Consider the following 25,867-nt stretch of genomic DNA (forward strand, 5'->3'; position numbering starts at 1 on the left):
TATTAAACTTTTACATAAGGTTAAGCCTTAACCATTTTGTGCACGGCCATGAATTTTCACAGTATTTAACTCTTCAAGAGGCCTTGTTACACAACGACACCATATCCTATCAAAGATAGGAGGACAATCCAATCTTGTGATCTATGAATACTCACTTTGATTCATAGTACGCCCAATAATTGCTGTTGTGGGAACTTTGTTGGTGCTGATGTGTCACCCTTTCCGTGTAGGAATCAGGTATGCGGTGGCACGATCTTCATACAACCTGCAAAACAAGAATATTCCCGTAGGAATATTCCCTCCGATGCTAAGTATTTGATAGAGAGAGAAAATAGTATTCTAGAGAGAAGGCAGAGCAGAATAATTAAGGTAGGTGAGAATGAATTGATTGACTTTCACCTTAGGATCTGAACTATTTATAAGGCTAGGATTTTGGGATTTATTCTCAAACCCTATTTACATGATTGGCTATCCTCGAAAATGAAGACATGTGTCCCTTATCATGAAGTTTGGACAGCGGGCTTAGTGTGTCATAGGTGATATGGGCCTCTAGTCATTTTGGGTCTTTCTGCTCAAGTATAAATCTTTCATATTCTGATCAGCTACCTAACAGGCGTAGAAGATGCCACGTGTTGCTTCGTGATTGGTCCAGTGTGGACTGTCAACTTTAACCACATCATTTACCCCTCGAGAAGGGTGAAACTCCTTAGTTTTTACCCTTATTAATTCCTTACGTAGTGAGACGTGGCCGGATTCCTTTACTCTTAATCCTCTATATATACTATGCCATTTGGGGTTTTACCCCCTTTCATTTTTCAAGTGCATTGAGAGTTATTGGGAGAAGGCAATTTTCAGCATCAATAGACCACCAGTAGACGATTTGCGGCCACCGCGAGTTCATACTTTGTTCTAGGGATTTTTCGATCTTTTATTTCGTATCTTCAAAGAATCTTGGAGCATATGTTCGTTTGATTCAAAAGGTAATCTTTTCTTTTTGGAAAACTATTTACTGTCTTGTTTCCTTTCCTATCATTGTGGCGAGCCATTCAGCTGGTTGTTCGAGGACAGAGGCCTTGTAGCAATTGCTTCCTCTTAGCAAGGTTGATGCCCCTCATATTAAGCCATACCTTCTCCTTGTGCAGGGTATCGTGGTAAAGTTAAGCGAGGACCTTGACGCTGAATGTGAGTCTTCATCCCGGGTCGGGGAGGTTGAAATTCTGGAATCAAGAAGTTCTGGGAAAGCGGTGTCTTCTTCTTCGAAGACTGAGGAGGGACATCTTCCTCCATTTCAAATCTTTCCTCTTCAAACGTGGCTGGATTTTTTGAGGGAGAAGGGAGGAGTATATAGTGACTCTCTGAACTTGGGTGAGGGTTACGAGTTGAGGATGTCGGGTGGCATGGATTGCCCCGTTACTGGCTTGATACAAGGGGAGTTCGCTGTTTACGCTTCTACTTTAAAATTAGGGTTGAGATTTCCCCCTCATCCATTTGTTTTAGAAATGTTGGATGGCTATAACATAGGCGTCAATCAAATGACACATAACTCCTGGGCCAGTGTCTTTGGGTATATTGCCAAGTGTGCACTCAAATGAATTGTGAAGGAAATAATGTCCTTGGTCCAAGTATGCATTCAATGCTAAGTCTAATAAATGCGGTTCGGTATTAATTAATTATGCAAGTTAATAATTCAGTGAGATCAAGTGAGATGAATGTCTAGCTAGAGGCCGCTTCATTTCAAGTGGAATTAATAATATTAATCCACAACTTACTCTTGACTGAACCCGTAGGGTCACACAAATAGTAAGTGAACGGATCAAGTATTTAAGTGAATTAAATACTCTATTTATGAACATTCGAAAACGACGGATCTCTCCAGTGGGAGCTGAAATCGTCAAAAGGAAAAATGTGAATACTCCGGAAATGATGATATTGCCGGAAACGGAAATATGGATCATAACGGAAATATAAATATTATCCAAGTCGTAGATGTTGCCGGAAACGGAAACATGGTACGTATCGGAAAATATTATCGGAGTACCACATAATAATAATTTGTTAAAAGTTATTTTGGAAATATTTTAGTCAAATCCGTATATCAATAATGGAAAATATATTACTCAATATTTTAATCAAATTAGGCAATTAACATTTAATCATATAAAATATGTAATACATAGTATAACGGAAATTTCTTCTAGATCGATGATTAAATGAGTATTTTCAAGACTTATTAATTGTGCATTAGCTTTAGGTGGGGATATTTTATAAGAAATATGGTCAAATAATAACTTTAAGATATTTTTGCGTGCACGGGATCTAATCTAGTAATTTTCTGAATTATCTTATTTGGACTTATTTTAGTTGTACTTTATACTTGAAAAATCTTTATTATTTGAACTTATTTTTTCTAAAATATAACATGGCTAATTAGGTGCAAAATTTTGACTTTGATTGGTATCAATGCATACTTTTAATTGTTTATATATTTAATTAACAAGTAAAAATTATAAAAGTTACTCCATAATATTTTGAATAATCTATACTTCCTCTGGTTTTTATAATTGCACTACTTGCATATTTATACTATCAATTTTTTTTTTACTAAATGTATAGTCATGGGGATATTGTTAAGTTCGTCTATTTTTAATAATTTTTAATAAAAGAGAATTTAAGATATTAATGGTTAAAGATGTATTTTGACAAACGTGAAACTCCAAATGATACAATGTAAAATAATTGAGGAAATATTAAGAATTTAACAACACCTAACAATCTAACAAGACTATATTTTAATTGTTTTATATGCTCTTTTAAGAGCATCTCCAATGGCAAACTAATTTGACAATTAGCTTGTTATGCCACATAAGATTTTCAAGTTATTTAATTTTCTACCTAATTTGTACTCCAATGGCTAGCAACTAGCTTGTTATTTAATTTGTCACACTTGTCAATTAATTATTTGACAACTTTTTGAAGCTAGTTGTCGTCAAACAAATTGGTTTGTTTAAGTTAATTTGTTTGGCCAAGCTAATTTATTATTTTCGCTCCAATGGTCTAGCTATTAGCTTGAAATTTTTATAAATTTCAAACTAGTCTCTAGCTATTAGTTTGAAATTTATAAAAATTTCAAACTAATCTATAACTATAACCATTGAAGATGCTCTAAAATTGCTAAAAGTTACGGACTTATAAAATGAAGTTCGTGAATAATGCAAAAGTCAAACCATTAACGGAAAAAGGAAAAGAAAAACAGAAGAATGTCATTATTATAGCGTAAGTACATACACCATGACATTCTGCGTCGTGTTAAAATGTGGCAGGAAGCTAGGGTGGGGACACAAACAAAATTCTAAAACGGTTGAAACAATAACAAAAGATACAAAAGGTTGAAGACATTTCAGAAGTGAGTAAAAAAAAAATTAAATTGCTTGTACATATAAAAATTAAAATTTTAGTTTAATTTCTTTGTTTTTGTAATGTTGCAATTGATGAAATTCCGGGTTAACTGGATTCCAGAAAAATGCTTTTCAAATGGTACCCCAATGGCCCAATACACAAGTCCAACCCTATAAAAAACAATAGTTAAGGACATAATTACCCCTACTACCCTTAATAATGTAGGGAACTTACCTTACAATTAGAAGACTTTTTAGCATCTTTTATTTTAAGGATTTTAATAATGTCAATTCGAAGCTACTGAAAAAAAGTTATTGATAATTTTGATTATGTACTTTTTGTCTTACATAATGAAGTTGGGGTGTTACTATTTTCAAAGAACAAAGTCTTAAAACTAAGGGACAAATGAATCTGATGAAATACTGTTTTTAATTTTATTTTGTGAACTATCAAATCTTGCATGTGTGAAGGATTTTATTATTTGATTTTGGATTTTTGGGTAATAATTGTGTCACGAGGGAGCATAGGATGCTCAATATTGCTATTTTCCAATCAAGAATTGAAACGATTATGATTTTTTTAATTTATTACGGAGTATTAAACATGGATTTGTGCAGAAAATAATTTAAGACTGACCTAATTATGAGTCAAACAGACAGAATTGTGTCTGGATAGATTTCTTTGTATTCTTACTCTAAGAGGAAGTCATGGATAATTTTTGGGTTTAATTAACTTTGAGATTTTTTTTTATTTGAATTTGTATTAATTAATTAAAATGATTAAATTATAATTAAGAGTAAATTATGATGTCATTGGTGGAATAATTGGTCGAAATATGGACTAAAATAGTAATTGACAATAATTGTTAAAAATGTAGGTAGTACAGAGTAATTGACTATTTTTAACAACGTATGTAGTACTCCCTTTATTTTTTTTCACTTACATCACTTGGACAGTTGGACCGGCATTCCGGCGTACGTACTTGTCAATGCATCATTTGACCATTAAATATCTCTAAATTTCTACTTGTAAACATTATAAAAAGTTGATACTCCGCATTATGAAAAAATGTATTGTGAATAATCCAACAACATTTTGCATAGTAATATGTGATTAATATATATTGGTAAAAAAAATTAAGTCAAACTTAGTACTCGGTATATGAATAGTGACAAAGTCAAAGAGATGCAAATAAAATAAAATACAACAAATAATAGATAACTCCCTAACAACTTATATAGTACTCCGTAATCGATAATTTTTCCTATATGAAAAATTATTCTCATCACTGTGGATCAATTGCCATGGGGATGTTATTAAGAGTTTATCCTATATACGGAGTATATAGCCAGACTTGATTACTCTCTTAAACTCATATTTGTCACGTACTCAACTACTCGTGTTGATTTCTCTTCTGAAAAGAAAAAAATAACTACTCGTGTTGATTTACCATCATACAGCATTAGAGAAATTACCGAGTTTGTATTTTTTTTTTTTTAAAGATAAATTTGATGCATAATTTTAAAACTGATATCTTATTATAAGAGGATATTCAGCCCCAAGTCTTAAGACTTGAATTGGGTTGACATGGCATATGACTCATTTAGTCTTAAGATAAAACAAAGAAAGTTGTACCATTGAAGATTTGAAGTGGGTGAGTCTTGACAAAGCCTTAAATTGAGTTTTGAAAAACTAAGATTCAACCTAAGACTCAATGTATGAGTTGAATAAAATAATAAAATAATATATTACATAAATTTATAAGTCTTAATATATTGGTAAATTTGTCAAAAATGACCTTTTATAACCCAAATTTTGCGAGAAATGACCTTATATAATTGTTTTTTGTGAAATCACACCTTAATGTAATTTTTTTTTTTGCAAAAGACAACCTAAGGGAAATTTTCGGCATTGACTGAGATTTTCGGGCCTTTGACTTGCACGTGAGCAGCAAGTGTGACTTAAGTTTGGCTAAAGACACTTATTTCCCGAGTCTTGAATTTTTAAACTTGATTTTTTTTTCGATTTTTTTTTCAACTGTAGGTTTTAAAGCTTAGAATTTAGGAGGAAAATTGGGTGTAGCTAGCAAAATAAATCCGCACGTGCTTTACACGTGCAAGTCAATGGCCGGAAAAGCTCAGTCAATGCCTGAAATTTCCATTTGGTTGTCTTTCGAAAAAAAAAATTACATTAAGGTGTGTTTTCGCAAAAAAATGTACATTAAGGTGTGTTTTCAAAAAAATAATTATATATGGTCCTTTATGGCAAAATTTGGGTTATAAAAGGTCCTTTTTGACAAATTTGCCTAATATATTACATAAATTTAAGGGGTGAAGAGCTAAATTTAATTGAATCTTAACGAGTCTTAACACTGATATAATTATTAAATATTAGTGAAATGATGACATGGAATGTGAGAAAAGTCTTAAAAGTAGACCCCTTGATCTTGCTTAATGTCTAGCACTTAATTAACTACCAAAATATTTTTTAGTTCTTCGTACTCATTAGTATGTCAGTTATGCATGAGATGAGTGACGTGACATTTGATTCTTTTTTATGGAAAAGAACAATATACATAATAATCACTCACAATGATAAAATAGATCTGTATACCACAGATTTAGAGAAAATACATAACCGTTACAATTACACAGGCCCTAACCTAACATTTTGAGGGCCCTAGACAAAATAATTGAATAACATTATTTCACTAAATGAAAATTTAATATCCATCAAAATTTTCGTTTTGTCCATAAATTGTCAAGATCAAATCAACCATAGATCTTCTTCTGAATTCCATAAGCAAGCTCCAAATTATCTTGCAATATATTAATGTAAGGAACTCAATTTTATTTTTTGATAAAAATATAATTCAATCATTACTTGCGTAAGGTAATCAATAATTACGAATAGATTTGTACTTATAGGTTTGTTATACGGAGGAGCATGAAATATTTAGATGATACTCCCTTCGTATTTTAAAAAGAGATACATTTTGACCGGTACATAATTTTTGGAGAGTGAGTTAAATTTATTAAAATAAGATAAAATTGGGGTGGTGGGTGAATTATTTATCAGCAACTTTTTTGTGAGACCATCTTACCGAAAAGACCACTTTGATTGTTTAACTAATTGGTCTCATTGCTTAACTATTTAGTTTCATTGCTTAACTAATTGGTTTCAGTGCTTAACTAATTAGTTATAGTGTTTAACTAATTGGTTACGCTGTTTAACTAATTGGTACCATTGCTTAACTAATTAGTACAATTGCTTAACTAATTGATTTTATTGCTTAACTTATATGACACCAAGGTGGTTTTTGTGTAAGACCGTCTTATATAAAAATTTGTAATTATTTATTATTGTAAAAAGAAGATGTAAGTAAGTGTGGGTACCACAAGAAATGGAGAGAAATATTAATATAATTGGAAGTGGGGATCAAGACATGTCAAAAAAGAAAAGTGTATCTCTTTTTAAAATACGAATGTTTAAGGAAAGTGTATATATTTTTAAAATACGGAGAGATTAATCATTTAATTTTATCTTTATTGTATGCTTAGAATTTAAAATTTAGACTATATAACATATTAATAATCTTATAGTTTCAAAAATTAAAAGTTACGAAGTACTATAATTAACATTTGCTAACAAGAAATACAAGTCTGAAAGTTGTTTAACATAGGAAGAATAAAAAACAAAGAAATCAGCTAAGAATGGGCATAAGCGGAATCAAACTTCCGTCCCATGCATTCCCGACAGGGTTTACCACTGGGCCTTAGAATTTCATATTATCATTAATTATTGTGTTATTTATTACTTATCCACAAAATAATGCAGACTATAATTTGGATTCTTTTCCGGCCTTTGCCCTAGATGGTCGCACCTCCCGCCTATGCTCAGGGTCGGGGCTGCAATCACAACAATTACTATTCTACATCCTAAAACACAACTGGTACTCCACCGCTTCTAGCTTGTAGCGAACAGTGATTTTCTGTTTTTGCATCTTTTTAAGTAGAGCCTTTCGCAATCTTAGCACGAATTGTTCCCAATTGATGAGTTGGTGATAAACCTTAAACACTTATTAATCCAGAACACCTTCCCAATTATTGAATCCCTAAAAATAAAATTCTCATTCATGGATGAGAATTAAGAACCTAGTAAAATGTAGGGAAACCCCAAGAATAAATTGGAAACAAACGAACAAAAAATAAACAAACAAAAAAAAGAACGTGAAGAGAAAATAAGAGAAAACAAGAAGAATGGTCGGAAAGAGTCTAATTACCGGTCTGAACGGCCAATAAAACTAAATCCCTAGAAGATGAGAGAGAAAAGAGAGAAAGGAGAGGGAGAGAAAAGAAGCGACATGACGTGTGATTTAATAGTGTGCTAATTGTCAACCGTCCTTTATAAAATTTGGTAATGATGTTATATTACTCCCGCTGTTCCTTATTACAGTACTCCCTCCGTTCCTAATTAAGGGTCCACTTTGGAACAATTCACTGTAATTAAGGAAAATGAAAAATATGTAAAAAAAAACAATGATTGAGATTTTTTTTTTGGTAAAGGATAAAGTAGATAATTGTTTATTGGTAGAGTGCAAATAAAAGTGGATGCGGGGATGGAAAAGTAGGGGAAAATGTAGAATGTGTAAGAAAAAACAATCATGATTTATGGAAAAGTGAGAAAAGTTTATGGAAAAGTGAGAAAAATGTATGGAAAGTGTAGTCTAAAAATGAAAAGTGAACACTTATAAGGAAAACTATTTTTGAAAAGTGGACACTTAAATAAGAACGGAGGGAAGCTGATACATATACCCTCTGTGTATGGAATAGTATCATACTCTGGGCTCCCATTGGTTGTTTTCACAAAAGCAACCCCACATGGGATTTAAATTTAAATCTAAAATAGCAACCCCACATAGAATTGTTCAATCTAAACCAATCACAGCCCAGTGTATGGCACTATTCCATACCCAAGGGGTATATGTAGCCTTTTCGAGAACGGAGGGAGTAATTTTCAGGTTTAGAGTAAAACACGGGTATTAAGAAAAAGCACGCGTGTCTAAGAAAAAAATCATTGTCATGTACTTTTATGGGAAATTGGAGAAAATAAATGATTGTTCAATGTAAAAGTTATAAAAAAAAGTGGATGTGAAGATGGTTAGGTGGAAAAAATAAATTTGTGTTAGAAAAATCAATCATGATTCATGGAAATGTGAGCGATTTCCTTCAATAATGTTTGAATATTTGTAAATTCCCAAAATACGCTACTTTTTCACTTATTTTCCACTCTACTACCACGTCAGCAAGAAAGCCGGTCTATTTTTTATATATATAAAATCTACGATAAACCGCTATCTGAAACAACGGTTTAAAGGGGTAAACCGCTATATGAAATAGCGGCTTATGTATTTAATGAACCGCCATTTCAGGTAGCGGTTAACAAAACGCAACAAAATCAAATCAGAAGAAGTTAGAGAGCTCTTATAAAACCGCGCGATTTTGTTTTAAAGAAAATCGACATTTCAGTTTGCAGTTTATACTGTTGAATCTCCAATTCAAATGGCGATTTGTTTTAAAACAAAACCGCCATTTCAATTGGCGGTTCTAAGCTGAACCGGAAAAAAAAATCTTTCTTTCATGCGGACGTGGACTGTATGGAGGGAAATAAGTTAGAAAGTAACGTATTTTGGGATTTATTGGATCTTTAAGCAATATTGAAGGAAATCGCTCTAGAAATGTGGAAAAAGTATGTGACTAAAAATAAAAACAAGAAAAGTATTGAATAATATTACGAGTAGATTAGAAAAACATGAAAAATACAGAGTAATAGAGAACGAAGAGAGTATTTCATATAATTTAATTCTTCTTATTACTCCCGTCCCTTAACACTCGCACCGCTTTCCTTTTTGGGTCGTCCCTTAAACTTGCATCACTTCTATAAAATGGATTTTTTTTACCAATATTGTATTATTTCTCACACTTACCTACTAACCCACTCCCTACAAAAAATTATTTAAAAATCCACACACACACTAACCCCTAACACATTTCCCACTAACTATATTAAAAAAATACCCCACTAGCAACCACGGAGTACCACCCATTAAATTAATAAGTCAATTTAAGTGTCTTACATTCCACACCAGTCAAATCGGTGCGAGTATTAAGGAACGGAGGGAGTATTAAAAATGGAAAAAGCTAAATGTACACCTAGTGTACAAAATTCTATTGTACACCAGCATTAATTGGTTGACACATCATCAAACCCATTAAAAAATGAGAATAAAAGACAATAAATACTCCCTCCGTATTTATTTAAGAGATACACTTGCCTTTTCCGGCCGTATTTATTTAAGAGATACACTTGTCATATTTAGTAACTTATCAACCCCACCATCTAATTAAATAATACATCTAATTTACCCTATGACCCACCATCCTATTAAAACAACTAATTTCAGAAACCCATCCCACCTCCCACCCCCCAAAATAACATGGTCCCAACTTATTTACTTATTAAAATATATACCTAACCTCACTTGCTTTATTATTTTATTTCATTCAATTCTTCTTCTTAATACTCGTACCCGACCAAGTGTATCTCTTAAATAAATACGAAGGGAGTATGCCATTTCAACCTGTACACTAGGTGTACAAAATGCCTTGTATACTGGGTATACAGTAATAAGATACATTAAAAATCCTAAAAGTAGATAGTGAGGTACTTAAAAAAGTGTAGTAGTGCAAAAGTCTAAAAATTAACCGTTGGGTTTGGATAATGGGCATGCTGATTGAAGCCTCAAAGTTTGAAAAGCCACGTCCACTCAAGGTTTTCAGGCTTGACGAGTTAGTAGGCTTTAATCTTACAGCTTTACTGTGGTCCAACCTACTCACCTACCTTTGTTTCTTCTCCCCACGTACGAGTTACTTACGACTAATAAACCAATCTTTTTTTTTTAACGCAACAAGACGATTATATTAATTAGAAATTAAGGGTTTGTTACAAAAGCCACCTCTCGCAGAGGTAAAACATACGTTAACCAACCTAACAAACCCCCCAAGGATACTACCAAAATATTACATATTCCCCGAATGATTAAGACAGAAAACCATAACTATCTGTATGAGCTAGCCCCATTACAACATTTTACTAATTTATACAACTGAGAAGATAGTGTTCTGATAATTTCCCTTTAGCCCGCAAAAACTTGTTCAAAAGGGACTTGTTTCCTGCAGATCCTTGAATCATCCTCCATGTCCTATTATATCCATACTTATAGACAAAACCAACAAAATATTCTGACGCCATATTCCAATACAACCACATCTGCGTCTTCACAAAAACTACTCCTCACTTGTTCTTAATTGTTGGCTACCTCACCATCTTCTAGCTCAACAATTTCTATGGGATTAGAAACTGTTGAGCCACCAACAACAAAAGGTTCGAACATTTTACCCTTTCCTTTATCCTGTGCGAGCTGTTGTTTCCCACGTGCAATATCTGCTGCTTGCTTGATATCTGTAACAATTGAACCAAACACAATTTGTGCTGCTGAAGAAGTTGTTGGAACTGCAGGGGTTACTTGGGTTGCACCAGTGGTTCCTATCCCAGCTTCTCCTCTTACAAACTCTGCGTAATCCAGATTAGTCAATTCAAGTTCTTTAAAATAATGCTCCTTTGCACAAGCTGGTATAATGTAGTGTAGTTTGTGACCAACAGCCATCACCAAAGAATGTGCTGCAAGATCATGAGCTACTTTGTTGCAGAAACGAGGAATGTGATTGAAAGTAATGATCCAGTTCTGACTTAACATATTAGCCACTTCCTTCAGGACAGGGCCGAGTTCATGATAACTATTCTCATCCATTTTCTCCAACATTAACTTGAGTTGGACAGCATCTGTTTCCACCTCCAATTTGTCCATGCTAAGATCCTTTGCAATGATTAAACCTTCTCTGAGCGCATACAGTTCTGCAGCTAGAGGAGAGCTCACGTTGAATTTACATGAGAAGCCTACGAACCATGAGCCATTAGGCCTTCTGAAAACTCCCCCTCCTCCTGCTTCAGTCATGGATTTCCATGCTCCGTCCACGTTGAGCTTCAAGAAATCTGGTTTTGGTGGGAGCCATTTGAAAGCAAAATTTCCAGCTACCTGATTCTGTTTCACATCCTTACCCTGCAGAATGAAATTAGTACTTTTCCAGTCCACAAAAAAGGAATTATACAATGAAAAGCAATGCTTCATTTGGAGATTGAAAATAGCGTTATTTCTAGAAATCCAGATATGCCAAATGGCAACAGAAAAAAGGACTTTCCATCTCATAGAACATGAAAGATTAAACTTGATCCATTGTTTCCATTGAAGATTGTAAAACGAACTGAGATTAAAATTCTCAGTATTCCAAATCCTCTGAAATATGAAAGACCATAGAATGCTTGATTGAGCACAGTCTCTGAATAAATGGATATGAGATTCTTGATCTGAGAGACATCTTGAACAAATAGAGCTAATCTGATGAATAACTCGATTTAAACCTTGGGCTACAGGAAGAATCTCATGAGCACAATTCCAAATCAACATTCTGTATTTGTAGGGAACTTTTATCTTCCAAATAGACCTCCAGAAAGATTGACCATTATCCACTGAGCGTAAAGAGCTATTAAGTTGAATATAGTACGCAGATTTAATGGTGAAAGCTCCACTTTTAGAATATTGCCATCTAATAAAGTCCTCCTCTTTATCATTTGAACTTAAAGGATAAGCAAGAATAAGATTTTTGATTTGATTAGGGATTAAATGAATAATATCCTCCAAATACCATTTTCCTCCTCTAATAATTCTATTAACGTACCAATGGGCTTTAGAATATGGAATTTTAACGTCTTTAAGAGTATACAAAGGACCGTCCCCAATCCAGTGATGAAACCATAAGGAGGTTGACTTCCCATTTCCTATATTAATAATTAAACCTTTTTTCAGAATCGGTCGGCCTTTAAGAATGTCCCTCCATAATGGTGATTGATTACTATTTGGGATACAATCCAAAAAATTGGATTTTTTAATATAGTTTTCTTTAAAAACTTGAACCCAAAGTTTGTCTGGACGAGTCAAGATAGACCAACCTAATTTTGCCATAAAAGAAAGGTTCCATTCCTTTAACCTACGTATTCCCAATCCTCCATTATCAATGGAATTAGTAACATTTTCCCAAGAGATCCTAGTCATGTACCTATTTCTTTCAGTTTTATTCCAAAGAAACTTGCGACTACATTTTTCTATTTTGTTTACTATAGAAATAGGCAAAATATTAGTCTGCATAACATAAACCGGAAAGGAATTTAACACAGATTTAACCAAGGTACATCTACCTGCCATATTTAAAAGCTTAGCCTGCCATCCTTTAACCTTGTTAGTAGATTTATCAAGAAGCTGAAGGTAATTACTAATCTTTAGTTTATTTGGTCTAATGTCAATACCTAAGTATTTCCCAAAACAAGTTGAAATTCTGAGACCATAGGGATTAGCTATCTCATGTCTAATTGAATTATGCATCGTATTAGGGAAGATGATGGTAGATTTTTGCATACTAATCCTTAGACCTGACCTGTGTCCAAAGTCCTCTAGAGTTTTCATAATATTACACAAATTCCTAGCAGAGGCTGTGCTAAATAAAAAAACATCATCCGCATAAAAAACATGCGAAAGTTTAATATTTTTTGAAATAGAAATCGGGTTCCACAAACCTAAATGAACTTGCTCTTCTATCATAGTAGAAAGCCTATCTAAGCATAACACAAAGATGTAAGAGGATAAAGGATCCCCTTGTCTAATCCCCCTAGTTGGATAGAATTTGTCACAAATTTCTCCGTTCCAGAGAATAGAAATAGACGAAGACGTAATACAAGACATAATAAGAGATATAGTTTTGTGAGGGAAGTTGAAATGTAATAACGTGTCTCTTATAAAATCCCATTCTAGACTATCATATGCCTTAGAAATATCCAATTTCAACGCCATTATTTTATTTCTCTTTTTTGCTTTATGAAAAACATGTGCCATTTCTTTAACAAGGATGACGTTGTCTTCTATTCCCCTACCTTGAATGAAGCTAGATTGTAACGGACTAACAATCCGATGAAGCACTTGTTTTAATCTTGAGGAGATAATTTTAGCTATGAGCTTGTAAATAGTGTTGCATAACCCAATGGGTCTAAATTCTGTGATGCTTGAAGGCCCTTGAATTTTAGGAATTAAGGCAATGTAAGAATAATTAATTTCAGCCGGGATTTTCCCATTTTCAAAGCAGGAAACACAAAAAGTGGAAAGTGAAATGTTCATATCACTCCAAAATCTTTGAAAGAAAATCGGTTGAATTCCATCTGGACCCGGGGATTTAGTAGGGTCCATATTAAAAAGATTTAAACGGACCTCATCCAATGTAACCCTAGCCAAAAACATAGATTTTTTAGAGTCATCTAATCCTATATTACCAATAGTACTACTGTTTAACAGACTCGAAAAGTGAGTAGTAGTAAATAAATTGACGAAGTAAGTTGTTGCTAAATTCCTTAGAGATTTTTGATCTGTAATCCAATCCCCTAAATTATTTTGTAAGGTGAGAATCTTTCCTTGCGCTTTCTTAATTTTTGCTAATGTATGGAAGTATTTAGTGTTATAATCACCAAATTTTCTCCAATTAATTCCAGCTTTTTGAGCCCAAATAATTCTTTCTTTTTTATAAATATCATTAAGATCTTCAAGAAGTCTAGCCTCCAGATTTACCAAAAATTGAGAGTAATGTTTACTTAGCGAAATTTGAATTCCATTTATTCTAGCTAAAATGTTTCTCTTTTGATTTCTTAAATTACCAAAAATATTATAGTTCCAGGAATGCACAGTACGAAGAAATTTATCCCTTCCTTGGATAAAATCCTCTGTAGGAGGTTTCCAATTATTAACAAAATAAGAATGAAAATTGGGATGATTTAACCAAACTTCTTTACATCTAAAAGGATAATTTCCAGAATGATTAGGGTTTGTTAAACTTATTAAAATAGGAGCATGATCAGAATAAGTACGAGGTAAATGGTGAACTTTAGTAAAAGGAAAGGAGTTTAGCCATACCGAATTCACCAAGGCACGATCGAGTCTTTCCTGAATTAGAGCAGCTCCTTGACGTGCGTTTGTCCAAGTGTAAGGGCATCCATTGTACCCAATATCCACTAGACCTGCGTCATCCATGAAGTTTACTAGATCGGTGCATTGAGCTGGTTTAAAGGCTCTCCCTCCCTTCTTTTCGGATTGAGCAGTGATTTCATTTAAATCGCCAAGAACCAACCACGGAGTGGTAGGTGGTGGGAGATCACCTTGCATGCCTCGCCAATATTTGTGCCTTGCCCCTGAAGAACTAGGAGCATGCAAACCAGAGACCAACGCCTCCTTACCCAGATTTTTGAAATGGAAAAGCGAGTGAAAGTGATTATTTTCAGAATCAAAATCAATCAAGTCCACTGTTTTTTTCCAAAAAAGCCAAATACCACCTCGCTTCTCTACTGGTCTTACTATTCTACAATCATCATAATTGAGCAACCTCATTACCTCCCTACCTCTTGATCCATCCGATTTTGTTTCCAGAAAAATGAAAATATCAGGATGATGAGAGCCAATTACCTCCTTTGCATGAGATAAGAACAAATCTCTGCATGCTCCTTGAACGTTCCACATGCAAACCTTCATATTTAAATTTGGACGTTGAAGAGAAAAGTTCTTACGAAACGGGTTAATCGGGTCCAATGGATGGTGAACCCAATGACCCTCCCAATCCTTCCAAAATTGGGGTTTCCCTGTTAGAGGAATGTCCTCCACCTGAATTGGAGTGAGATAGGTGAAGATCTGTCTCTGACCCAAATTTGGATTCCAATATTTCGCTTGAATTTGAACACCCACCACTTCCTCCTTGGTGAGATACATTGCTGTAAGGCGATCGGGGTGACCCATGTCTTGACCTTGAGTTTCGAACCGCAAGGGAACTATGGGAACCCCTCTTGGCAATGGAGGTAGAGGTTGACGATTCAAAACTGGCGCTCGGGTCGGAGCCCCGAATACCCAGTTGCGCTTGCCTGCACTCAGCCTCGGGCCCACCGCTATGGGTGACTTCGGGTTTCTCTCCCGATTGGAAGCCCTGTTTCTCAGAGGCAAGGAATATGGAGGGCCTTTGTAATTGAGAGAGTTGAGGGTTTTCAAACTGCTCCTCAGTTCTCCCAACGTTGCTGTTGTTCCTTTCCTGGTCGTGCATGTCGACATCGGCGATGAGGGAAATAGATTCAGGGTTCGCTCGGACCTTTGTTCCCAAGGATCCTCCGGTAATATGGACGGGATATTGACCGGAATCCTGCAAAAGTCCTTCCTTTTCCCTAATTCCTGAGATCGTCTCTGATAAGTGGTGATTATTGGCAATGTCATCTCCATGCATGAGACTTTCGGCTTGTGATCGGACTCCATGAGAGACAGAAGAAGAAGAACTAAAAGGTGTTTGTTTTTTAGGTGAAGAGAGAGAAAGTGTAGAAGAAGGGGAGTGGGTAATAGAAACTGCTGTGTGCTTTGGACTATTTGAAGTCTTATTTGTGGGGGTAGAGCAAGGGTTTAAAGCATCAACATCCAATGTATTTTCGCCCAACGGCTTCGAGCTTGGAGCCACGTGTTGGAACTCGCTGTTTTCTTTAATGTGTTTGCTTGTTGATATAGAGAATAGATTTTCTTCATTATTCAAAACCATAAAATTATTAGTAGACCACTGAAGCTGCTTTGTTGATTGGGCGGAAGAAGAAGAGGGTAAGTCACCTGCATTTTTTGAAGAAATCGTAGCATTTATTCTGGAGATACTCTGTTGGTTATTGGATTTCTTCCCATAGTCATTAATTTTCGAATTGTTCGAGGTAGTTCCTCCCAATCTTCCTTTATAACTGTCAATTCGTTGTTTAGTGTATTTCTTATTAGTAACTAAAGTCCAGGGCCCATATTCTTGGGTTGTATGGTTATTTAATTTTTGTGGATCCACTAACCCTTCCTCAATACTACCATTATTTCCTCGTTCCTGATTATTACAATCATTAGACGAGAAATCCTTAGTATAAGGACTACTTTGATCCAAATGTTTTTTGTTTAAACAATTCTGTTTTACATGCCCAATTCTTCCACATTCAAAACATAAGGTATCGAGATTCTCATAAGTTATTATCTGCCACTCCCCACCGACCCAAACTCTTGTAATTAGTGGTTTATCTAAATCAACCTCAATACAAACCCGTGCATATCGGGCCCTAGTTATTTTGTCTGTGGCATAATCCACTCGAATGGGTTTGCCCACTAATCCCGCGATACAAAACAACGCTTCCTTATCGTAATACTCCACAGGCAACTCCGAGAATCTAGCCCAAACCATAATTTTGTCAAAGTTATGCAAAGATGGTCTAAAATTTGGTTTCCAAGTAGTGAGCATAAGATAGTGGTCCAAAATGAACCATGGACCTCCAAATAAGGCTTTTTCATAGTCTTCTTCAGTCGAAAAACGAAAATAAAAAACTCCTTTCCCTACATCAATAATTTCCAAAGTTCCTTTAATTCTCCACATAGCTCGTACCCTTGTTTCCATATAAGACGATTTAATACTTAGTCCTAGACATTTACCCATTAAGGTGTGTTTCCATGGATTTCTTAATCTAGCTAAGGTATTTTTATCAAAATGAACTACTAAATTACCTTCAGGTGCCATGTCTTCTTGATCTTCATTCAAGTCCTTAGATGCCGTTATAATTCCTTTAGCCTCCTCGAACCATTGCGTGGATTTGCTAACAGCCTCTCGAAAAGATATGGTTGGTCTTGCTTTTTTTGGTGATCCTTCGTGAGAGAATTTTTTGTCTGGAATCGTTTGAAACTCCATGGTTCCTTCCATGTGATCCGTTAAATCCTCCATCAGGACTTCCCTTTGCTCAGTGAGGTGATGAGTATGGTGAACATGCAGATCATTTGGATTAGGAGACGGCGTCTCCTCCTCCATTTTGATCTAGGGTTTTGGTGAGAACAAATATGAATTGACTTCCTAAGGTTCTCTCTAGTTTCTCTCTCTAGTTTCTCTCTCTCAAGGTTGCTTGCATAAATGGATGACTAATAAACCAATCTATGCTACGAAGTCTTGCCTTACTTTTATCTTTCACAATACGAGCACGGTTTTGACTTTTTATAAGTACTAATGGTTGGACAGTTCGTTATCGCGCATTATCTCTCAAGGTATAAAAATATATTTTGTACAATTATTTTGTAAAAGGACATTTAAAAATTAATAACGAACGCTAAGAAAACAAAGCTAAGGCTCGATTTTCTCGTAATTGATATATGCGATTATGATTACGTTTACAAGAGGTGTCATTGATATTTTAGCATTCCATATGCAACATTAACCTCTCCAAAATGGTTATTGTAGCATTCACGTACATGGAAAATTAGCAACGTGCTTAGGTCAAAAATAGAAAGGGAAGCATCTCAGTGAAAATCAAAGACAAATGAAGGATGAAAATAGACATTACACTATTGATAAGAATAAGACAAAAAAAATAAAGAAGGAAGGAATGGAATTTGGGGCATGTAGGTAATTGCACTACTGGTTGCATAGTAATAGAAGTCCAAGGCTTTATAAGTGTTAGGATTTAGAGTATTAACTAGTATTTGAGCCCGGGCGATGCCCCGGATTATTTCGTGAATAACAATTATTATCATATTTTTTAAGTGAAATTTTGTTTGAGTTTTTTTCAAAAGATAATTTTTCTATTTTATATTAATATCAATTTTGCATAGATAACATGTAAAGATTATGGCTCAATTGGTTTATGGTCTAGTGTTGAAAGTGGAGGTTGCGGGTTCGAATCTTATGCAAACCATATATAAAAAATCAAAGTGGATATACATATATAGCATTGATTTGTGGATTGAGACATGTTATCGAATTTCATGTGCATTATTTGTCCCTTGCCCATTGTTGCTCTCTCAACACCTAAAAAACTTACTCCTTATGTTTATGAATAATTGCAACCATTTGACTTTTGATTTATTCATACACTAACTTTGACCATATTTTCTTACTAATATGAAAAATCAAATGTTATTTTGTGATGTATTCACATATGTTAGATTAGTCTTAAAGTGCATTTTTCAAATATCGATATTTTATTTTCTAATCTATAATTGCATATATTTACGATCAAACTAGTGGTAATTTGTTAGTCAAAATGTTTTAAATATTCTAAAATGGAGGAAGTATTAACTTTGACATTTATTCATTAATATATTAAAAAATATGGAGTAAATATTAATATGTAAAATGTTGTTATAATAGTTTCTAATGTGTATTTTCAAAATATAATTTTTTTTATAAATTTTTATTAATAGATAAATAATTTTAAAAAAATAATGGTCAACGATAAGTGTTGACAGGCGTTAAAGTTAAAACAATGCAACTATGTTTAATGAGTTTTTAAGGTGAAAGAAATCAACAAAACAAAAGAGACATGTTCGGACTCAACACGGAAATAACGTAACATGGCACAACATACATTACAACAAACCCGAAATGACATTGTTATTGTGTACTATTGGATTATGGCTTCGTTTGGTAAGACGTAAAACATTTTCATTGTAAAACGATTTTCATTGTAAAACGATTTTCCATGGAAAATAGTTTTCAAGGGAAAACACAATTCCAAACTAGTTTTCCTTTGTTTGGTAACTTAAAGGAAAATGGGAGAAAATGGTGAAGATTGAGGGGAAGAAAGGAGAGAGAGGTAAGGAAGAGAGAAGGAAAGAAGGAAAAGTGGTTTCCCTCCCTTTCAAATGGAAAAGAGTTTTCCATCTTTGAGAGAGTAATGGAAAATTGTTTTACATCCCTTACCCAACCAAACAACGTAAAATGATTAAAAAGGGGAAATTCGTTTTCCATGAAAACGTTTTACGCCCTACCAAACGGAGCCTATATGTCATTCATGGCGACGTTTTGGTTGAAAAAACCCAAAGCAACTAACACAAATTGATGTGAAATAACAAAACAAAAAAGAAGTGAAATATGACCTAAATATGTAGGTAACGAGTTGTACTAGGTCGCTTATTTACAAAAAGAATTGGTAGGGCTTGGGCCATGAATAATCGTAGGTAGTATAGTATCGTACGTCCTAAGAAAATGAGTTTGACACACCATAGTGAGACACAGTTTTTCACTTTATTTACAATGAGGTGTACTAAAATCACTTTTTATTGTCTTATGACTTTTTATTGTCTTGTGACGGCCGAATTGAACTGTTAGACGATGAATTTGGCACGAGACGATGTCCGGCCAGTCCTGTCTTTGATAACACTTATGTTAACGTCATTATATTTTGAGGTAAACTTAACCGTTACAGTAAAGTAATATAGAGCATCGCCCTATGGTCGTCCTATAACTATTGCGCATGTTTCTTTGGCTTAACAGCAAACAAATCATGAAAGTAAGAGAAGTAAATATTTCAACTAATAGGAAAGTGTATAAAAACTTAATTAATTAATCAAAGGGTAGAAATGAAATGATGTTTAAAGTAGAAAGAAACAACATATCTCTCATTCTCTCACCTTGAAAGAGTTGAAACTTGAAACGAAACAACAAAAGCAACAAACAAACAGCTCTCTTCTTCCTCACTACTCTGAATTCTGAATTCTGAATTCAAGTCTAATGTAGTTACAAAAAAATATCAGAAAAACAAACAACTAAAAACCACACTAGTTAACAACATACTCATTTGTTTATGAGAATTTATGCATTTTGAAGCTGGTCCTCCAATTTCTTCCTAGAGTTCTTCACTCCTCCTTCTAACTTTATCTCCTTGTCCCCTTCTCATCTCCCCTCGATTCTCTCTCTTCCTTCTCACTTCTCACTTCTCACTTCTCACTTCTCACTTCTCACTTCTCACTTCTCACTTCTCACTTCTCACTTCTAGGCTCATTAGTCAAATCCCTTACAAATACCCCCACCCCCCTCCCTTACTCTTTTATTCTTTTCTCTAATTAATATCGTTCGTTCACAAACTAGCTAGTACAAAATAATTAATGTTATTGCAACCAAAATCAGCAGAGTGCGCTCAAGAAACGACGTTAATGTTTTCTAGATATGAAAAGAAAACCAAGGTGGTAGTAGAGGCTGAGTTTTCTATCAACGACCACCCTGACATTCTCGTCGAGGTGTTGAAGCGCCTCGACGGCCGTTCTTTGGGTGTTGCCTCTTGTGTATGCCGTCTCTGGTGTCAAATTTCAACGTCCGATGATTCGGTTTGGGAGTACGTCTGCTTTCGCCATGTGTCGTCCCCTCCTCCAGGTGTCAGACCTCTTGTATTAGCTCTTGGAGGGTATAAGCGTCTTTATATGCTCTGCGTTCGCCCCATTCTCGGCCGCCTTAACAATAATAATAAGTCGTCCGGTTTGAAACGGGCTGCTGGGAGAAGCGGAAGGTTGAAGGGTGAGTTGACTCGCCGAGTTTGGACGAGGCAAGGTGCTCAGCTTTTACTCTCTTTGTTTTGTGTTGATTATTATGAGAAGTTGGGAGGTGGTAGTGGTAGTGGTAGTGGTAGTGGTGGTGGTGAAGGGAGGATTGGGAGTGATGCGGTACCATCGTCTCTCATGTTCTTGTGTAAGCCCGTTAATGTTTGAATTCTTTTTTAAATAATTTGATGAATTTATTTGATTCTTCGACCAACTACTCCGTAACTTATTTGATTCTTCGGGAGGAGGGAAGATAAAACTAGTTGATCAAACGGTTCAAATTGATTATCTTTATTTTTCATTTTTTAAAGTGCCAAATTAGTTTCAATATTTTTAAATTTGCTCCTTTTGATTAATAAAAAAAACTTATAATGTCATAGTAAAACAATTATTTTTAATTGTTTGTTACTGTTTACACTTATTAGTGAAAATTTATGTATGACGTATTTCTATTGATATTATTTTGTTTTATTATTGTACGGAGTACTTCATTGTTTCTTAATTCTTTTGCACTCCATACTAATGACTAATGACTAATGATTAATGACTAATGACTAGAGAGAGTCGATATTGTCGATTTTTTCGCTTTGGAAACTTCCGCTACTAGTATCCCATTATTTTTTCCATTCATTTGCATCATCGAGATACTTATCATTCAAGCAACCTTAATTATTACCAGAATTACCACTATCGCTTAGACGTTTGTTTAAATAGTGCATTACTCTGTACCATACAATACAACTAATATTATCGGAGTAATTATGTATACAATTATTGTCAAATATAAAATATTCAACGAGAATATAGATGAATCTATCTAAATTTGTTTACAGAGTATAGAACTTATTTTTTATTTTTAGAACTTAATTTGAATAAAAAAAGTTCACTTTGTATACAATTACCATCTATAGAAAATATTTAACGAGCATATACGATACTATCTAAACTTGTTTACAAAGTATTATTTTAAAGGTATGATTATTTTCAGAATTTAATTTGAATGGAATTATACGTAACATTTTTAATGAAAAATTAACAAAACCTAGGCCATTTCATCATTTGGACAAACAACCTCCGATAATTAAATAGTATGAAAATCGAGTTGTATATACATGGATGGTGGATCTTAATGTGATAACCAATTGTCATAGCAAGAAAAATAATCATTTAAAAGAGTTGGTTAATATAAATATAAATATTAGCTACGTACTCGTTGTGACTTCTTACCAAAGGATTGTTCATAAATTATAAATAAGTCAAACTCAGAAGTAATTAATTAATCTTTGTTGCAAGTAAGACTTATAAATACAGAGTAAGACTTACAGATTTGGGATTTGTTAATTACAAATTTTTTGAAAAAATGCTACACGTTTGGTAAAATATATGTCAGACCGCATGCCATGTCACCCAACTCGAATCATTCTAAACAACTGTTAATACAACTAAGTATGTGTAATACAGAGTAGGAGACCAGCGTTGTTAATTAATGGATGAAGAGATTGGACAAAATGATGGTAAAGGAGAATGTAGTCAAGAAAAAAGAGAGAAAACAAGAAAAGGAAAGAGAGAATCTAGGTGAAGGCCTAGACAACGTGCAGATTTAGCTCAAAACTATAAGACAAATATGTCCAAGACAAGAAAGAAAACGCAGGTGCCTATCGTTTTATTACCAGCTCAAAACTTGCACAAACAGAAATTTAATTTATTAAATTGGACTAAATTCCAACTTGCTAAAAATTGCATAATTGATGTATGGTAGAGGAGGACTAGAGGAGGGGCAAGATGGCTAGAGTCTAAACTCTAAAGGGGGTAAAGTAAAAGTTATTTCTACTATTTGGGTAAACTAACCTAGTTGATCGAAGTTGGTATGACGTGATTTTTGCTTGTCACTAATCACCATAGTGATCATTTTGTAGTTACGGGGTCATTAACTTATTTACCTATGTCTAGAGCTGTCAAAAACTGATCCGACCTGAAAACCCGACATGAACCGACCGAACCCGTAACCGACCATGACCCGAAATTACGGTTAAACAGGTAACCCGAAACCCGACCTGTACCCGACCCGAAAAAACCGATAACCGATTTTAACCCGATGTTGTAACACCCGAACCCGAACCCGACACCCGACCCGAAAATGACCGGTAACCGAACTGACCCGGCCGAACAATGACCCAAACCCGATTCGATACCCGACCCGATGTCAACCCGAAACCGATTGTAACTCGATGAAACCTGCTATTGACTCTAAAATAAGTTTAAAAAAAAAAATTAGAGTATAAAATAATTAAAATGTATAGGTTAATTATCAGACCCGAGTTTGACCCGTCCCTGAGAGTGACCCGACCTGAATTCCATTTGATCTGATTATTATCCGATCCAAACTAAGACTCGAACCCGAAAATAACTATGTTGCAAACCGACTTAAACTCGACTCGATAAGACCCGAACCCGAAATTATCTGCTACAAACCGACTTAAACCCGACCCGATAAGACCCGAAATCAAACCTGACCGAAATGTGACCCGACCCGAACCCGACCTGAACCCGGGATAGGAAAAAACCCGATATGACCCGACCTGAAGTCGACCCGACCGAACCTGAACTCAACCCGAATGAAATATTGACCCGACACGACCCGACCTGATCATGACCCGAGACCCGAGATGACCCGACCCAAACCCGACCCGATGACCTGTTTTGACAGCTCTACCTATGTCTCGTCCTGGGCTTAAAGTAATTGCAGCATGTTGGATACACTATATGTTTTTTTTTACATGAGATTAAACAAACAAAACTAAGGGAAATTAGAAAAGGATACGGAAGTCAAAACCACTCATGTAGCTAGATTGTGCGTCATTTCAACCTGTTGTCGGTCTACTTTCTGTATGATACACCAACTAAGCTTCCTCCTGAGGCGTTGTATCTCCTTTACCGTCCAGAGGAGGCGAACATCAATTGACAAATCACCGAGCTGAGAAGCATTCGTACTAGTGTTTGAGAGTCCGTAAAAATAGTAATATTTGGAGATCTAGTAGCACACAAACTCTAATTAACAAAAGGCAAAAAGACACGCAAGGGCTTCCGTTTGCAAAAGCTATATACGTTGTTATTCCAAGGGACATGCGTTAACTATTAAACTAATCTGAATTGATTTTAGCAATATGCAACATATAATACTAATTCGATCGTGATTATCTGATTTAAATAACATTAAGGGACCTAGCATGATAATCCGATTTCCCAAAAATATTATATTTGTTAGGCGTGATAGAACAATCAGATTAGGTTAGTTTAACAGTTCATAAAAAGGGCGAGGAAAGCGGTTAAATCATCGAAAAGGGACACATTACGACGCACCCTTGAGAGGTGCGTCACGATTCTCAGAAAACTAACCACTTTGACTTTGCTATTTCTCCTTTTTATTTAACGAATCTCGATTATGGGACAGGATACGTTATGTTCGATTTATGGATCGATTGCGACAGAACGCGTGAACAGTTTCGCAGCGAGAGGCTTAGGCTAAGGGGTTTAGAGTCAATACTCAGAATATATTATGTGTTGTTGTGTGTTGTTTCACGTCGAAACTAGGGGACTATTTATAGGGAAGAGTTCTTGGAAAAATAGAATTGCAGTGTTCTAATCCGCAAAGAATTAGGAAAAGAAACGTACCCAGGTACTTTCAGCGCCCAGGCCTGGGCGCCGAAGATTTCGGCGCCCAGAGCCAGGCGTTGAAAATAGGGTCTGGGCAGCTTTGTTTAGTCAGATTCGGATTCCTAAAATCCGTAGAGTTTGAGATTAATTCGAGTCTTTTAGCGCGTATCAATTTTGTGACGGAATGCGTCTGGGCCCGTTACGAACTCTAGGCTCGTTAGGATTTTAATTAATACGTAACTCTTATTTCCGAATCCTATTAGGAATAGGATTCTCGCGGTTTTCTATCTCATTCAGGATTTATGTTGGAATGCAACACCTAATTCTGACAGGTTTCTATCTTTTATGATTTGCCACTTTTAGACGCTACTTTTTACGGCAGTTACTATTTTTAGCAGGTTTCCATAAATAGCAGGTTTCGGGTGAAACGAAATGGGGAATTGAGATTCGTTTATTTTATAGGAGATGCGTTGTCAAGTGGAGTTTTTATGCTTTCATCATCGAACCTTTCCCTTGCGGGAATGGGGACAAGAGTAGGTGTCTACAGTTAGCCCCCACTTTGACTGAGTCTTGGAGTAAGACGATGGTCAAAGTATTAGACGGAGTGCGTCACACAAGCCATGGTGTATGTGACCTGTTTTGCGAGGGTCTCACGAGCCCCCGAGTGATAACATTTGACTTAAGGGTCATCACTTGAAGTGTCGACATATCCCTCACGTGTCATTGGGATTTGTCAACTAATAGTATAGAAACTTCCTCACTTTGTCATTGGAAGGATCTAAAGATGCGTAGAAACTCCCTCACTTTGTCATTGGGAGTAACTATAGATGTTTTCGAAATTAAAGCTGTAAAGTGTAATTGGGCCTAGCCAAGCCCAATCACGAGGTAAAACGTTTTTAAAGATTCTCATTTTCAGGGCTAGCTAAAAGAGAAAACCCCCTTGTTTTTATAGGACGTAAAACAAAGGAAAATCCAACACATCGCTCTTTTTTGGAAAAACGAAAAACCAATCCTTTAATTTTTGGAAAAAGGGAAAACCAATAAAAGTTATCGCTGCAGCGACTAAGGACCTACGCTGTTAGTGACGCGGACCCCGCCGGCTGAAGGTGGGCGAGCCTGTCCGCTGAGGGTGGACCCCCCGTCCGATAGAAGTGGACGAATCTGTTTGATGTTTGTGAAAATAAGGACCTACGCGGTTTGTGACGTAGACCCCGCCGGCTGAAGATGGCGAACCTGTCCGCTGAGGGTGGACCCCCCGTC

The 25,867-nt window shown here is 35.3% G+C and overlaps 2 protein-coding genes across 2 annotated transcripts; one reads left to right on the forward strand and one right to left on the reverse strand.

Moving 5' to 3' along the window:
- Positions 1 to 10,759: 10,759 nt before the first annotated feature.
- Positions 10,760 to 15,136, reverse strand: LOC130467647 (uncharacterized). The gene has a single exon (XM_056836218.1). The coding sequence runs from the start codon at positions 15,134 to 15,136 to the stop codon at positions 10,760 to 10,762; it is 4,377 nt and encodes a 1,458-aa protein (XP_056692196.1).
- A 4,863-nt stretch (positions 15,137 to 19,999) lies between these two features.
- Positions 20,000 to 21,427, forward strand: LOC110805448 (F-box protein SNE). Its single transcript, XM_022011055.2, has one exon. The coding sequence runs from the start codon at positions 20,525 to 20,527 to the stop codon at positions 21,119 to 21,121; it is 597 nt and encodes a 198-aa protein (XP_021866747.1). The 5' UTR covers positions 20,000 to 20,524; the 3' UTR covers positions 21,122 to 21,427.
- Positions 21,428 to 25,867: the final 4,440 nt, after the last annotated feature.

The sequence above is a fragment of the Spinacia oleracea genome, chromosome 2 (assembly GCF_020520425.1).
Source record: "Spinacia oleracea cultivar Varoflay chromosome 2, BTI_SOV_V1, whole genome shotgun sequence".
Classification (NCBI taxonomy): Eukaryota; Viridiplantae; Streptophyta; class Magnoliopsida; order Caryophyllales; family Amaranthaceae; genus Spinacia; species Spinacia oleracea.